This window comes from Peromyscus maniculatus, chromosome 10, assembly GCF_049852395.1.
Source record: "Peromyscus maniculatus bairdii isolate BWxNUB_F1_BW_parent chromosome 10, HU_Pman_BW_mat_3.1, whole genome shotgun sequence".
Lineage (NCBI taxonomy): Eukaryota > Metazoa > Chordata > Mammalia > Rodentia > Cricetidae > Peromyscus > Peromyscus maniculatus.
Genome location: NC_134861.1, coordinates 1,819,167 through 1,836,308, shown reverse-complemented (window position 1 = coordinate 1,836,308; position 17,142 = coordinate 1,819,167). Strand labels below are relative to the sequence as shown.

The 17,142-nt window shown below is 50.3% G+C and overlaps 1 protein-coding gene across 6 annotated transcripts in view; it reads left to right on the top strand.

Annotated features, from left to right (window-relative positions):
- The window catches only part of Jakmip1 (janus kinase and microtubule interacting protein 1), a 140,015-nt gene that overhangs the window by 64,671 nt on the left and 58,202 nt on the right, over positions 1 to 17,142 (top strand). For all 6 annotated transcript variants that reach the window (XM_076545688.1, XM_006985605.4, XM_016004048.3 and 3 more), the window contains exons 2-3: positions 3,888 to 4,150; positions 10,197 to 10,691. In XM_076545688.1, the coding sequence (XP_076401803.1) occupies positions 4,022 to 4,150; positions 10,197 to 10,691 (624 nt within the window). In that variant the 5' untranslated portion in view covers positions 3,888 to 4,021. The remainder of the gene's footprint in view (positions 1 to 3,887; positions 4,151 to 10,196; positions 10,692 to 17,142) is intronic.

The window sequence follows — 17,142 nt, the reverse complement described above, 5'->3', positions numbered from 1 at the left end:
GCTGACTAATATTTTAATTTCATAATCCTCAAAGCTTCAAATACTACTTTGCATGAATATTTATTATGCCAGATAACAAAAGCATGCTTAGGCCATTTCAGAAGTTGTTAAGTTTATCTTAATCATGAGTCAAAAATTCAGCGAGTGATTCTTTATGAAATATGTTAGCAACACAAATGGCCATTAAGAAATATTTATTATGTTTATTTATTTATTGTGTGTGCATTTACATGCGTGGGAGTCAGAGGACCACTCGCAGGACCCACTTCTTGCCTTTCACTGTGTGGGTCCCGGAGACTGAACTCAGCAAGCGCCCTTACCCACTCAGCCATCCTGGGGGCCGCAGGTAGCATTTTTAAAAATCCAGCATTCTAGCACCACACAATCCAAAGACACACTACTTGGATAGTCACATGCTGAACACTGAAGGTAGGAACATTTGAAAAGCTTTTGTTTCCTTATGGAAACTGTTCGGCTTCAGGAAGAGCAGAAAAGGCAGCAGCCATGAGATGAAGCCGGGTGCTCCCTGCGGCCTCAGGGGCAAAGCGTGGGTGCTGTGTGTTCAGAGTCAAGGCTGCAGTGATGCCGTGGGATTACGGTTTGATCTTGAATCGAGTCTTAGGCCTTATGCATTCAGGCATTATTGTTGCCAGTTTTCCCCTGGCCCTCGCATGCAGTTACAGGACCCCAGCATGGGGCAGCGGCCTGCTGTTGAAGCCGCTGTGTCCCGCTGTGTCCAGGGGTGGGGGGTGGGGGGGTTGAGTTAGAGCTGGTGTCAATGTCTCCATTTTCTCTAGGAGGAGCTCCGTTTGTTCCTCTCTTAAGACCAGGGGCCCCATGGAGTTTGCAACATACATTTTTAAGTTGTCTAACTCAGTTGGGATGAACTATAGTATCGGCGTGGGGTCCGCTTAGTCTGTAGCAGAGATGCTCAACCTGTGGGTTGCGACCCCTTTGAGGGAATGACCCTTTTACAGGGGTCGCCTAAAACCATTAGAAAACACATATATTTACGTGATGATTCATGACAGCAGCAAAATTACAGTTATGAAGTAGCAACAAAAATAATTTTGTGGTTGGGGGTCACCACAATATGAAGAACTGTATTAAAGGGTCACAGCACTAGGGGTGTTGAGAATCACTGCCCCATAGTATGCTGTGGAGTCTGGCTTCCTCTGAACACTCCCCCCACCCCCTGGCCCCCGGACCCCAGCAGCCTGTCCCTGAGCTGCACACAGCCAGCACACTCTTCTTTCGGCTCCAGCAAACTGGCATCTGTCAGATCAGTTAAGAATAGAAAGCGCAAGTTTTTATTGTGTTTACTTATCCCCTCTAGAGCGCTTTCCTTTTTTATATAGATCATAGTTATAAAATATTTTATGTTTTTCCTTTGTTCATTCTCCTGTTTAGTCTGAGCTCTTTTTTTTTTTTTTTTGGTTTTGTAGACCATGTAGTCTCACCATGAAGGCTGGTCTGGAATACCTGCATAGCCCACACTGGCCTGAAACTCAGAGTGATCCACCTGCCTCTGCCTCCCGAGTGCTGGAGTTAAAGGCGTGCACTGCTTGTCCAGCTAGAGTGAATTATTGACCTTCAGGTCATTGTGCCTCTCTCTGAAGCATTTCTCTCATTAACCACCTAAAAAGGGGAAGTCTGAAGGGTATGATTGATTCCTTGGTCTTCGGTCTCTGAGGTGTCATTTCATAGGTGACTGAATTGCAGGTTGACTCTCCTCTCTAAACACTAGTTTGCTCCGTTCTCTCTCGTGTCATTTTTGCAGAGACGTCTGCTGAATTCTTATCCTTGTTTCTCTGTAGCCAAGGTATTTCCCTCCTGGTCTTGTTTCAGGATTTTTTTTTTCCCCTTTCATCTTTGATCATCTGCAGCTTGCATACGATATACTCAAGTACAAATTCAGTTTGTGGATCTGCGGTTTGGGGTCTGCTATTCGTTTGTGGAAGACTACCCATGACTTCAAATAGTCCTGTGGTCTTCCTCTTGTCCTTCCATCCCCCTGTGTGTTGGCCAGGTTTATGTCAACGTGACTCAGCAAGCTAGAGTCCTTGCAGAAGAGGGAACCACACTTGAGACAGTGTCCCCACCAGACTGACCCATGACAAGCCAGTAAGCAAGCGCTCCTCCCCGGGCTCTGCATCAGCTCCCGCAGCTCCTGCCTCCAGGGGCTGGCCCTGTTTGAGTTCCTGCCCTGACTTCCTTCAGCGATGGAGTGTGATGTAGAACTCCAAGCTGAAATTAACCCTTTGTTCCTTTTGGTTGCTTTTGGTGTGTTTGGTCACAGCTGTTAACCCAGCTAACACACCTCGGTGTTCTGCAGTTGAGACTGCCCCTCGGTCCTTGGACCGTCTGGTTCTTTTTTGCATTGCTTCTCAGTTTGGACATACTGTGTTAATATCTGTGGCTCACAGACTCTCTTCAGTCTGGGATGCACTGCTGGTGCACCTGTGAGCGCACGGGTTCTTTAGCTCTGCGCAGTCCTGCAAGAGCACGTGGAAGACTTGTTTCAGCTCCCCTGTGGTGTTTTTTTTTTTTTTTTCCTCTTTTGGACATCTCTTTTTCCTTTCCTGAATTTTTCATCTTTCCTTACAGACCATCTGTTCTTACATGCTGTCTGCTCCTTTTTCTTCCGAGGCCCTTTGCATGTTATTCAGAATCACTTTAAAGTCTCCGTCTGGGTCTAACCCTGATGTCTTCCCTTTAGTATACCTTACATTGTTTTGTTGGGGGCTGGGCTGATATAGAAGGGACTGGACCTGGTTCTCAGGAAGCTGGTCTCTGCTTCGGGCTCTCTGTGGGGCATCACTTTGCCCTAGGACCTCAGTTCTCTGATGGATCTAAGAAATTTTCTTATTTTTATTTTGTTTATCTGTCTCTGGACTCCAAGTTTCTTATGGGTTGGATCAGAAACTATAAATTTCATTCATTTCTCCCTACATCTTCCTTCCTTCCTTCCTTCCTTCCTTCCTTCCTTCCTTCCTTCCTTCCTTCCTTCCTTCCTTCCTTCCTTCCTTCCTTCCTTCCTTCCTTCCTTCCTTCCTTCCCTCTAACATATCATCCCCATTTCCATTGGGCATCACTTCAGTAATGTGTCCAGGTGGCAGGTAATGGTCTTGCCCTGACTGGAGCATCTCTTGTTTTGAGGACAGCAGTGTGGGGGTGGTTGGACTGGGCCCTTGGTGGCGAGGCCCGATGTCCCAGAGTCTGCCCATTCAGAGACCTCACTTGCTTGTCCTATGCTGCTTTTGGACATAGCAGGATGATCAGGTCAGTACCAATTCCTGTTATGAACTAACTGTGTTACCTAGCACTTGGCTGGCGTGTGCCTCAGTTTCCTCACCTGTAACAAGGATGACAGAATTGACTCTGTATAGGAGGGACGATTAACTATGAGGCTGAGCCCTCCATCTCAAAGTGTGGTGCTGCCCTTGCTCCAGAGTTCCCAGCCTGTGGGGGTGCAGTGCACATTGCCTCCTGCCTCTCGTCCTCTGCCGGGTGCTTCAGGCTCTGGGGTGAGACCCTGGGATGCCTTTGGAAATAGCACCCATGTGCTGCATGGAGGTTTGCATGCTTTGGTTCACAGATGCGCAGGTGAGGTCCTGCACTCTCAAGAGGCCAGGACTGGAGCAAGGCTACACAGTGTGGCCCTCTGGGGGCATCGTTTGCGAGTTGGTTGGAGATGCTGTTCAGGCCTCAAGGACTCTGCCCAGAATGTCTTCCAGGTGATTCTGAGGTAGCTTCTATGAGCTAATGATAGGCCAGACCTGTGAGGGGTAGGCCTTCTGAGGGTGAGGCAAGTGTTTAGTCCTGGGGTGCCCAGGCTAGGGGGATGCTTACCGTGTGTTTACCCGGTCTCTCTTCTCCCCTTGCAGAATCGCAAGTGATGGTGTGCCCAGAGGACAAGCGGAGCCCTGCGCGACTGGTTGGCACAGCAGAGCTGGCGGCTGTGCTTGCTGGTGGGCGGGCGTGAACCTCAGGAGCTCAGCGTCTCACCCCAAGAGGAAACATGTCTAAGAAGGGACGCAGCAAGGGTGAGAAGCCCGAGGCGGAGACGGACTCTGTGCAGATGGCCAATGAAGAGCTGCGGGCCAAGCTAACCAACATCCAGATAGAGTTCCAGCAGGAGAAGAGCAAGGTGGGGCGGGGCCTCTGATGCCATCCCAGATTGGGCTGTGAGCACTGGGCTGTGAGCACTGGGCTGTGAAGCGTGTATCACTGGGTCTCGGAACCTCGGCTGCCCCTCCTGAGAACAGGAGGCAGTTGTACAAACTGGTAGCATTTTTTTAAAACCACATGCTGCCTGTGACTTGATGGGGCTGTAAGATTCTTTACGTTCCAGCTTCCCTTTCCTGCAAGATGGGGTGGTGGTGGTCACAGTAGGGGTTATAGCAAGTCCTCTGTGAAGAGCCTGCCTCTGTCACAGGAGCTTTCTCATCCTCCAGTATGAGCTTTGGAGCCTGTTGGAACAGCCTGGCTGGGGACCCACATACTTCAGGAAAGCAGTTAAGGCACTGCTGTGTCAACCCAGTACTGTTGGGAGACTCTAGCTTTCTGAGTCACAGACTCAGTGGCCTCCCTCTTCCGTTCAGCCAGACTGGCTTCCTGATCTTGGTGATGTCACTGACTTAAGTCACTGCTGAGTGACTTCAAGTCTCCCAACCCTTGTTCTGAGCCTGCGGGTGATGTACGAGTTCAAGGCTGTCCTAAATGTCTGCTCTAACAGCTGCAGGGGAAAAGCCCCGCTGCCGTAGCCTTTGCTGTGGCTGTGGTGGTGACATGGGAGGGTCTGGGGTCCCTCATGGCAGGGAAGTCACAGCTGCACGGTGGATCCTTGGGGAGCTGGTCACGTCACCTTCACAATGGGAAACAGAGCAGTTCGTAGGGGCCAGTGTCCAGCTTGCTTCCTCCACTTTTATGCAGCCCTGGACACCCTGCCCAGGGTGCTCCCCACTGCAGAAGGGTCTTCCCATATCAACTAATGTAATTAAGATAATCCCTCCCAGACATGCCCAGAGGCCCATCTTCACATGACTCTAACATCTGCCAGGTTGGCAGCTAACACTAACCATCACAGATGGGATTTGGACCCAATATAATGTCCTCCGTTTATACTAATCTCCTTATTATAGGTCCTGTCACCAATCTAATGCTATGGTAACACCCCAGGATTTAGAACTTTAGCTTATCTGTTCTGGGAGATGTTACTGAGCTGCAACACCAGGTTAGCCCTGGTCTATCAGGTGCTACAGTGTGGATTACAGGCCCTTGGGAATCTCTTATCACCGGACTGTGTCTCAGCTCTGGGGCTTGGGAATCTCCACCTAGCCATGTCCTGGCTGCAGTCTCCTCCATGCCTCCCCCTGTAGTCTCCATAGGGCTTTGCCTCTCTGTCACTGGGACAAGTTCTGTTCTCAGGGAACTCAGTAGAGCATCCCCCAGACTACCCATGAAAAGCACAAATGTGGAGTTCCCAATATCATTTAGGCAGCATGGAACACGATATCATACTAACCAGCCAGAGCATATTAATGATGTCTTTATGTTGGCAGAGGGTAAGCATTAAAGGCTTCAGGGTGAAGAAGGAATGTAGGGCAAGTGTTCGTCCCCCCAGTCACCCACTGAGGGACCTGCATGTGCCTGTTGTGAACTGAGTGACATGCATTTGCCATGAGGTGACTCACAAGCGGCCCCTTCCCTCAACTGGCGGCGTAGAGACATGCAGGAGCTAGAGGTGCCATGGCGCTGGGCACACGAGAGGCCTTAGCACGTGCAGGGCAAGCTGGGCCTGTGAAGGCTTCTCGAGACCATCTTAGAGCTGGCCCCAAGGATTTTGCTGGCTGGAGAGGAAGCAAATAGATTTTCACAGCCTCAAGTGTTCAACATCCCCTGTGAACAACCTCAATGCCAGTTGGGGACAGGGTGAGATGGACATCTGGCTGGCAGGGTAGAACTCGAAGCCTGAAAAGGCCCCAAGTCTGAGGTCGTGTGGGGAGCAGGTGTAGTAGAGGAAAGGCCATGCAGGTTCTGGCTGTTGCTTGCTGGTGATTTCTTAGATCTCATGGCAACCAGTCCATGGTGTCCACCCCGAGTCAGACACTGACCCTACCCTCAAGGGGCTGGATGGCCTTGGTGGGGTGGGAGTCTTGCTCCCAGACCTTGAGTGTCAGGACCCTGGACACTTACAGCAGCTGCTGTCACAGGTCCCAGGCCTTGGATGTCGGGACCCTTAGCTCTTTGGGCTTGACAGTTCCCGGAACTCTGCCAGCCGCTAGGAACTGCAGTCTCTGGCCTTTGGCTCCTGACGCCTGTCACCTTCTGCTGTCTTGACTCTCCTGCTCCTCTGTGCTTCCACTGTCTCGAGGTGTCGCCTGCCTCTGCTCCCTGCAGTCTTTGCTCTGAAGGTCACTCTCTGTGACTCTGCTGGCTTCTTGATTCTGGTGCTGCCCCTGACACCACCTCTGTGGTTACCCTTACCCGCTCAGCCTGCCCTACCCGTGGTGAAGTGCAAGGCAGACCAGACTTCGCAGGAGGACCTCTTAGAACACCAGGGGGCAGCACAGGAGGGGGTGTCCTGCTGGTCAGAAAGTGAAAGGTACAGCCTGGTTGTATCCTGGAGGGGGCGTGGCAAGGAGTGGTATTAATAATTTCTACCAATCACAGCACAACCAAGGTCCAATTACAGGCTTTTCACTGCACCAGTAACAAGCTTTCTTGTGTGAAGGAAGTGCCCTCCTCCAATGAGACAGCTTCAGGGTGAGCCAGGTCCTCTAGGTCACGTGTTAGTTACTCTTCTCACTGCTGGGACGACTGACAGAAACAGTCTAGGGGTGGGGAGCTTTATGGAGGACAGGTTTTTTTCTGACCCACCTTTTCAGCTTACCTGTCTGTCATGGCGGGGGAGGTGTGGCAGAGCAGAGCCAATAGTTCCTGTCAGGGAAGCAGAAAAGGAGGCTTGCCAGAGCCTAGCTCGAGTTCTCCCTTCCCCTCTTACTCCTTCTGGGCCCCCAGCCCATAGGAGGGTGCCCCCAGCTGCCGGGTAGGTCTTTCTCCCTTTGGGAATCCTCTCCAGAGACACCCGTACTGGCGGCACCTTCCAGAATCCTCATCTCCAGGATGAGTCTCAATCCAGTCAAGTTGATGGCAAAGCCCTTTGTCAGCTTGACATCCAGACACCTCTCTTTAAACCATAACATTCCACCCTGGACCCCAAAAGGCTCATTCATATTCATCTCAGAATGCAAAATGCATTCAGTCTATGTCCATGAGTTCCCAGAATCCTAACACTTTCAACACTGTTCAAGGTTCAAAGTCTCTGCTGAGACTCAAGGCAATCTCCTAGCTATGAAACCTTGTAAAAAAATAAAACAAACTTACATGTTTCCAAAACATAATGGACCAGGGCCCTGAAAGGAGCTATGGGAACAAAGCAAAACAGACTGAACCTCTGAAGGGCAAACACGAAATCCTGTAGCTCCATGTCTAGCACGTGGTATCATGCTGTGAGCTCTGAGGACCTTGGGCAGCCCTCCCCCCATGGCCCTGTCATCCGTAGCCCCTGAGAGCTGTGTCCTGGGGTGGCCTCCCTTGTTGTCTGCAGCTTTCCTCAGCAGATGTCCCCCATTCCTGGCAATCTCCAACATCCTGATACCTGTATTGTGGCTCAGGCTTCACCCTCAAGCATCACACATGGCTGGCACAGTGGTTTCTTGATGGGACACTCATCTATCACACATTGCCTGGCTTCTCTGGACTTCTCTTACTTCTACCATGACCCTATAACTCTTGTATTCTACATGCCTGTAAGACCAACGCCAATGGACAATACCTAGGTCAGCATCTAGCTAAGAGCAGACTTAGAGCCGTGCTGCCATAGTCCTTCACTGAGTGCCTGGACAGCTGAGCCTAGGAAAGCACTTCCCTTCACAGCTGTGTGTGAGCAGATTCCCCAGCTCTTGGGTCTTTTCCAGGGAAAGAAAGTCTTTCAAATGAGTTCAGATTTCACACCCAGAGGCCATTACTGGTGGAGTCTGACCAACTCCCTCTTTACACGGATGCTAAGTGCTCCATTTCTCATTAATGGTAGCCATCTCTAACCACCACACCCTCCTTGTCTACAATTCAGCTGCCTCCTTTTCTGCCCAAACAGCTTGCTTTTCACATTTTTCTCCGATTCTTGTTCCCCATTTCCATAGAAAACCAGAAATTGCCAGGGTGTATCTTGAATGACCTGCAGTCCAGGGCCCAACACAGTTCTTGTTCCCGTCTGAAGTCTCCTGAGCGCACTCTTCACTGCCTGCTCTGTTCCGAGTTCGCACCAGAATCACCCACTGAGCTCTGCTTGCAGCGGCCTAGGGCTTCTCTAGCCCAAACTCTTCCACATTCCTCCCACAAACCAATCCAAGACCTAAGAATTACATAATCAGGTTTAGTCACAGCAATGACCCTGCTTCTTCTGTCAGTTTTATGTGTTAGGTTTTTTTTTTTTTTTTTTTTTTTTTTTTCAATTATGACAACATTGGACAGAAACCACTGAAGACAAGGAAGTCTTATTTGACTCTCATGGCTTTAGAGAGTTTTGTACATCGAGGCAGGGAAGGTGTAGCTGAGCAGAGTGGCAACCCGACGTGGCGGCCAAGAAGCAGAGACAGGCATGATGCTCAGGTGGCATTCTCCTGCCCCCCCTTCTATTCCACTCTGGTCTGTAGCCTGTGGGATGGCACCACCCACATTCAGGGCTCTCTCCCCTCCCATTTAATTCTCTTTTGAAATACCATCACAGTCACCATCTCTGAGAGGGTTCTAAACCGGTCTGTGAAGCCTGGCATCACACAGTCGTCTGAGGCAGACCTGGCTGGGACAGGAGTCCTGACTCAGCAGCGGTGTTCTTTGCACGTGGAGTGTGTTGTCCTTAAGGCATCTGTGGGCTGTTTGAGTCTTGATGTTCTAGCACTAAATTCTCCAGGGCTCCAGCTCCAGTCCTGGGGGGAGGTGACCAGTGACACTGGCATCACGTGCTGTTTCTGTGGTTGCCTGTGATGTCAGGCGATACTGGTCTCATGCATCTGCCTCGGGGTTGTCATTTTGCATCTTTCCTGGCTGTTAAAGGATGGATGTGCCAGTACCGAGATGATGCCATAAAACTCACCTAAAATTAATTCCCCCTAGTCGGTTATAAATTGCGTGGTCTGGGGAAAACATTGCTGTTTCCTTCTGACGTCTGGTCCACCAGAGGCAGTTTGCCAGCATGCTCAGGCTAAGCACAGGTCCTGGGGCCAGAGAGGCTCAACCCTGATAATCAACACACACACACACACACACACACACACACACACACACACACACACACACACAGAGGATCCCTCTGTGGGGGGTTCTTATTCTTAGTCTATTAATAAAGAATTTAAGAACAGACTCAAATGGAAGCACAGGACTGTTTTAAAAGAAAACCCCTGTGTCGGGCAAGCCGCAAACGTCATCTGCTGCCAGAAGCAGGAGAATGGTGGAGAGAAGGGAAAAACGCCACGCTGGCAAGGAGGTCAGACACAAGCTAACGAATGGCCACACGGTGGGGAGGGAGAGAGTAGAAAAGCCCAAGACATTTCGGGAAAGTGGGCAGACTGGCGGCCCTATAGGGTTGCCAACTACGAGCTTCTGCACTAGGGGTGGGAATCCTGGGAAGGAAAAGGACCGTGTTTCATTAAACAAACAAACAAACAAACAAACAAACAAAAAACCAACGAATTACTCCATCCATTTCTTTAGCATGGCTTAAGGTGAGCCCACCTTCCACCTTAGCTGGAGGGCAGCAGCCCACCCAGCTGTTATGTTAGGTCTCCACCCTGCCTTCCTGGGTGGCTGTGTCCTCTGTGACTCAAGTTCCCTGCCTGTTTAGAATCTTCCTGGCTTTGGTGAGAGATGGTTTCTGTTCTGTTGGTCACTAGTTTCCTGTCCTTCCTCATACAGTTTAGAACTCAAAGGTCTTCAAGGTTCGGCTCTCCAGGGAAAAATCCTAAAACACGTTGGGAAGGAAGATCCTGGATGGGGTTTGGGGTGGAGGGCAGGGCTGTGGGTGTGGCCTGCAGGGGGAGCTAGAGGGTGGCGACTGGAAAAGTGTGGGGCTGAGGCTACTTACCCCCGAGGGCTCTGACCCCTAACCCCTGCTGCTCCCGTTCTGGCTGCAGGTGGGCAAGCTGCGGGAGCGTCTGCAGGAGGCCAAGCTGGAGCGCGAGCAGGAGCAGCGGCGCCACACGGCCTACATCTCAGAGCTCAAGGCTAAGCTGCACGAGGAGAAGACGAAGGAGCTGCAGGCGCTGCGCGAGGCGCTCATCCGGCAGCACGAGCAGGAGGCAGCGCGGACGGCCAAGATCAAGGAGGGTGAGCTGCAGCGGCTGCAGGCCACGCTGAATGTGCTGCGCGATGGCGCCGCAGACAAAGTCAAGACTGCATTGTTGGCCGAGGCGCGCGAGGAGGCTCGCAGGACCTTTGATGGCGAGCGCCAGCGGCTGCAGCAGGAGATCCTGGAGTTGAAGGCGGCGCGCAAACAGGCGGAGGAGGCACTCAGCAACTGCATGCAGGCGGACAAGGCCAAGGCCGCGGACCTGCGCGCTGCGTACCAGGCGCACCAGGATGAGGTGCACCGCATCAAACGCGAGTGCGAACGTGACATCCGCAGACTGGTACGTGGCGTCTCTCCCTACAGCACCCCTTCCCTCGGGCACATAGCAGTTTATGTGCTCCAGGCACGGCTGGAGGTACTGGGGTGTCCACAAATTCCTGGCTGTCCCTGGGGTGCGAGTCGGCTTAGCATGGCAGGTCTCTCCTGTGGTATGGTTCTGGGCAGACCTGCAAACTGTGAGGAGCAGTTTCCTGGTCTCTGTAGTGGGGCTTGTGGGTGGGAGCTGGGGTGCTGTAAGAGAGGCAAGGTGCTGCAGAGGCAAGGCCCCTTCATTCATCCGGACGGGGAGTGGGCTTTACGTCTGGGTCTTTCCTAGGGAAATGTAAAGTGCAAAAAAATCAGAAAATTTAAAATGGGGGTGGGGTGAGAGCTGTTAAGTTTAGACGGCAGGCATCTCTGAGGGAGGGAGGAGACCTCATTGAACCGATAGCAGTCACCATCTAGGCCTGTGTTCTAAGTCCGGCCGGTGAAGGATGGGCTTCCCCAGGCATTGACCCCACTAGGGGTTAAGAGATGAACTGCCTCCTCAGGAAGGAAAATGGACAGACAGACGGACAACCGAATTGGGTGAAGTGCTTGCTCTGCAAGCCTAAAGACCTCAGTCTTCAGAACTCTTGGTGGGAGGAGCAAACCGATTCCTGTAAGTCGTCCTCTGACCCTCCACACATGCCGAGACACATGGACTCCCATATTCAAATACACATATCCTATGAACACACAGTGATAATGATGATTACAATAACAATAGTAAATATTAAAATTTAACCTCCCAAAAAGTTGAGCAAGGAAAATTATAAAGAATAAGAATTGCTGAAGACAAAAACCAATACAGAAACCAACAAGTTCAGGAAAATAGTTAAAATTGGTAAGTTGATTCAGTGCTCCCACTATGGATGAAGGGAAAAGTGGGGGGAGGGTCATGGAGAGCAAGTGCTGACACTGCAGATGCCCTGGGTTGTGTGGACCGACAGATGAGATGTGCGCAGACAGATGTGCGCAGAGGAAGGGGCAGCTACCCCAGCAAGATCAACTAGGATAGGATTAAGCCTGTAGCTCACGGTGCCTCCCCACGTAGAAGAGCCTAGGCCCGGTGCCCTCACAGGAAAGGCTTCCGAACGTTTATGGAGGAAATAAAATGAGTCCTAGTTGCACCAGCTCCTTGCCTTGGTGCTGTGAAACCTGACAAAAGGCCCTCAGGAAGGAAGAGCTCATTTGGGCCTCACGGTTTAAGGGTGCAGCCCATCCCGGAGGGGACGGCGTGGGGCAGGAGCAGGGGGCAGCTGCTCACACACACTGCATTCCCCAGAAACAGGGAGAGATGAATTCCCCAGAAACTAGGGTGGCGGGGGGGGGGGGGGGGCTTCTTATTTCAGTTAAACCTCTGGAAACACTCAGAGGTGTGTCTCCTAGGTGATTTTAATCCTGTCAAGTTGACAAAGATTAACCCCCACAGTTAGCAAAGACATCCAGGAAATAGAGGAGTAGAGAGGTATTTAAAGTCTTTATGAGGCCAGCACAAACTATAATCCAAAGCCAACGATGTGTGAAGAATTGAGGGGGGGGGGTGTTATCTTTTAAGAATGTAGCTATAAGAATATTAACTAAGTATTAACAAAAACCAGGGCTATAGTGGAAGGCTAAGAAATCCTGGGCTAGGTTGAGTTACTTATGCCAATGTAAAGATCTACATAGTATTTCCTAATTTAAAGCCAGAGAGTATACTTCATTTATTTATTTTTGGTGTTTTGAGACAGGGTCTCACTGCATAGCCTTGGCTGGCCTGGAGCTTGCTATGTAGACCAAGCTGGTGTCAAACTCCTAGAGGCCACCACAGGCTTTAATCTGGCAATGAAAGAAAGGATTAAACCTCACGTGGCCGTTTTCCTCGATTCATTCCAAGCATTTTAAAATTCATCTTCCCGACACACTCAGCATATCTGAATTAAAATAGAGTTGCTCTAATCTGATAAATTGTCCTTTTGAAAATCTGCTAACAATGTTTGTCGTAATGGTGAACCAGCTGAGGCTTCCCACTCAAGTTCAAGACCCAAACAAGCGACTGTTACCAACTCTTCTGTTCAGCTTTGCACTAGCCAGGGGGGACAGTATACAGAAGACCATGGAAGAAGGGGAACCTAGTTATATGGGAATGCTGCCATGATGCTGCAGGAGTCCGGGGCTGTTTTGTAGTTCAGACTGGGTAATGATGGTTCTGGAAGGGAGAAAGCCAAGGTACCACCAAGTTCTGTGTCTGGCAAGCGCCCAGTCCCTGCTCCCAAGAAAATGGCACCCGCACAGCCTTGTCCTCAAACAGTGGATGGCACAGAATGACAAAGGGGAGGCACACGGTGGCTTCAGCCACTCCTACGAGGACATTAATCTCGTGACTTCTCAGAACTAACAAGCACATTTGTCCAAGCTCTGATACTAAGTGGATACAAAATACCTTTCTGTTTCTATGCACTAGCCTGGACAGCGGGAAAGGGGAACACTTTTAAGCAGCAGGGAAAATCTGTGTGGGAGTTCTGCTGGGCTCCAGAGCCCTGCTGAGAAGAGTTAGAGCTAAGTAAACAGCTTCCATTGATGAGAATGTTGATAAAGTCAATGAAAGTGGCCCAGAATCCAAGCTAACTTTTTCCATAGGCTACTGTGAGAATTTTCCTCTGGTGTGTGTTGGGGGGGTAGGGTGGGTGAGTAGGTAGGGGTGGGGATTGGAGGGCAGGGACGATGATGATGATGACTAAGCATTGCCTCACCCCATCCTCATAAGCTCCCAAATGACAGATCAGCTGGATTCCCCAGGGTTCATCCAAGGAAGCCAATGGGTTTGGGTTGTGGTGAGGGTGTGGGGAACAGTAATGCAGCTGTGAAGGAGGGTTTGCAGCCAGCAGGAATGATGGCTTCCCTACGCCTGTGCAGAGGGAGCCCCTCTCAAAACTCCCGAAGCCTGTAGGTTGTAGCTCCTCCCTGAAGCTCCCAAACCAAGTTCTATTAGGGTAGAATTTTGGGCAGCTGGGAGGAATGGCTGGTTATTCAAGGGAGGTTCAGTGACTGTCCCTACCTTTCCCACGTGGGGATGTCAGCAGGGAAGCCCAGCCGTGATGAACTTTTGGAGCAGACATGGTAGATATTATGAAGATGGCATTTCTGTTTGAAGGGTAGGAATGTGCAGCATGGACATTGGCAAGTTAGATCTAAACATTTAAAGGATTTGGAGTGGCAGGAGTGTGTGTGTGTGTGTGTGTGTGTGTGTGTGTGTGTGTGTGTGTGTGTGATGTTGAGGGTTGAACTTAGGGCTTTATGCATGCTAGACAAGCATTCCATCCCTAAGTCACACTTCCAGTTTTGGAGTTACAACCTTGAAGAAGGAAAAATTTGCAGGTGCAATATGCCTTATGACCTGAAAGGAAAAGTATCGGCTCAGAACCCCCAAGACCAAGTTCTCAGCACAAAGGAGATTTATTTGCTTCAGAGAGACAAAGAGCAGGAGATAAGAGACAAAGACAGACTCAAGAAATTTAGATCAACTGCTGTGGAGCCTGCGTGGGACTGGACTAGGTCCTCTGCATAGCGAGACAGTTGTGTAGCTTGATCTGCTTAAGGGGCCCCCTGGCAGTAGAATCAGAATCCATCCCTAGTGCATGAGCTGGCTTTTTGGAGCCCACTACTTATGGTGGGACACCTCGTACAGCCTTGAGGTGGGGGGGGGCTTGGATCTGTCTCTACTAAATGTACCTCCCCATGGGAAGCCTTACCTGCTTGTAGGAGGGAATGGGGGTGGGCTGGGAGGGGGAGGCTGGAGGGGTGGGAGGAGGGAAGAGGGGAATCTTTGATTGGTATGTAAAATGAATAAAAATTTTCTTAATTAAAAAAATCACCAAATGCAAAGAGAGAGAAAGAGAGAGAGAGAGAGAGACAAAGACAAACACAGGAGATAGAGGATGAGGGAAAAGGGGCAGGGATATTTGCCCTGGGGGGACAAAGGACTGCCTCTGGATAGAGAGGAGACAGATGTGGCCCATAGGCAAATGACAGTTTATAAAGGTAGGCAAAGGGAGAAACCCTGTGTTAGGATGAGGTGTTTAATTTTAATTGTGCATGTTTGTTAGGTGAGCCAAAGGGGGCTTTGACTGCTGGACTTCAATACTTTGATAGCTGGACCTTGGTAGTCAGCCTCACGAGGAGGAAGTGGCCCAATAAGGAAATAGACCTTAGTGGCTAGCTTTAAGAATGTAATCTAATGTTTATTTATTTATTTATTTATTTATTTATTTATTTATTTATTTATTTATTTTAGCTAGGCAGAAGGAATGGGAGAGAAGGGCGAGGCCTGCCAGAGCCAGGTTCACCATGCTCGAGCTGGCCAGAGTCCCTTCATGACCAGGTGACAGCAATTGAAACAGTGAGGCTGAGGATGAAGGCAGGTCTAGAAACAGCCCTGCAAATACGTGATCACTTGACCTAGGAACAGGCCAGCTCTGTGGCGTAGTGGGGACAGGACGGCATCTCGATACACAACACTCGGACGGTGGGATATGCTACGGAATTGTTTCTACTATGACATATTTATAGAGGAGAAGATGCCTCCTACAGCCCCTGGGGTGGCTCATTTAAAAATCCCAGTGGTCCCAGGAAATCAGCAGGTTCTGTGTCTCACTCACGGGAGTGTTGGGAAGCAAAGCAAACAGAGCAAGCCTGTCGGTGTGGGAATCCCAGCCCCAGCCCTGACACTCTTTGAAAAGGGGAGGGTGAGGTAAGCATGCTTTCCAAGGAATGGAAGCTAAGCTGGCAAGAAAGCCATTCAGGCAAAAAAGGGAAGAGTGCCCAGGAAGATGCGCTTAAGGACTATCTGTGGGCCTTAATTTAAACCTCAAATGACTGCTTACATAAAGCATTGCCGTGTGTGCCGTGCAGGGAGGAAGATGTGTGGCCCAGGGATGGGTGAGACCTGGGCCGTTAATGGATTCACACTCCTGCAAATCCTCCCATCTCACCTGAGGCGTGAAACTGAGTGGATCCAGGATAGACAACAACAAACGAAAGAGGGCTCAGCTGAAAGCTGATTCAGGAACTAAGTGGCGATACTCGAACGTTTGTTTATGCTTGAGGAGGATAGGAAGGAAGAGTCATAGAAGAGCAGGCGGGACAAGTCGAAGAGAGATGGCAGGGTAAACAGACCACATCAGCAGTTACGTTGAGCACAGAGGGGCCAACCCTATTAAAGGAGACCTTCCTACAAGACAAAGAAAAAGTGTCGTGCAAATAGGAAATTAGCGCTAATGTGGGCAATGGTACAGTCAGTTACAGGAATATTATGCAGCAATGAAAAAGAATGCATTTCTGATGATGTGTACTAGAACTTGGGTGGACTCAGACATGCGCTAGGAGAAAAAAAAATCCAACCTAAAGATGAGCAAAGACCAAGAGGGAGAAGGGAACAGAGGATGATGGCACTGGAGGATGAAGTGAGTGGAGGCTGCCAAAGGCTGCCAGCAGGGTGGGGCTGTGAAGAAGGGTCCAAAGAGCTCCCCTAGGTGTTAGATAGTGTTTTCTTGTTACCCCTGGTGGGCACACCACTCACAGATCTCCAAGGCTGTCCTGGCCGGTACAGTGCTTATATCTGAGCCGTGTCCTCACTTGGCATGTTTTGGGGTGACTGGGATCCAATCAGAGCTGATGGTATAGAAATGCACCCTGCAAGGACTCTCTTTCGAGGGCTGCCACTCTCTGTACAACTGCATCGCCCGGTGCAGGCTGAGCGCAGTACCGGAAGCTTTGTGGCCTCCTGCGTTCATCGGACCTCCGGCAAGAAATGAGCCGGGCGATGGTGGCGCACGCCTTTAATCCCAGCACTTGGGAGGCAGAGCCAGGCGGATCTCTGTGAGTTCGAGGCCAGCCTGGGCTACCAAGTGAGTTCCAGGAAAGGCGCAAAGCTACACGGAGAAACCCTGTCTCGAAAAACCAAAAAAAAAAAAAAAAAAAAAAAAAAGAACAAAAGAAAAGAAAGAAAGAAATGAAGTGGTAACGATAAGGAAATGCACACACAGCAGGATTTTTGAGGAGCAGGTATAACACTCTGCTGCCTTCTGCGCTGATTCTGAGCCAATCAAGAATCAATCAAAAGTGTTTGTTGGCAGAGGAGGAAGTAACAAATTACCTTCATTATCAGCAAAGCTAGGCTGGAGAGTGAGCAGAGCAGTCTGGTGAAAGCCAGGACGGCTTTTAACTTCTCGTTCCTCTCCGGACTGCAACGCCCCACTGGACAGAAAACCTGAACCCTGCAGACGAGGTAGTTGCCTAAGGCCAGTCTCCCGCTGGCCTGGAAGATGAGGAGAAGATAAAGGCAAAGCAGTTCCTTCATGCTCCGACTTCCATCCCTTGGCTGTACGGAGTTGAGTCACATCAAGGGTTGTCAAGAGAAGTCGTGTCCTCACCCCAGGAAGCCCAAAGGT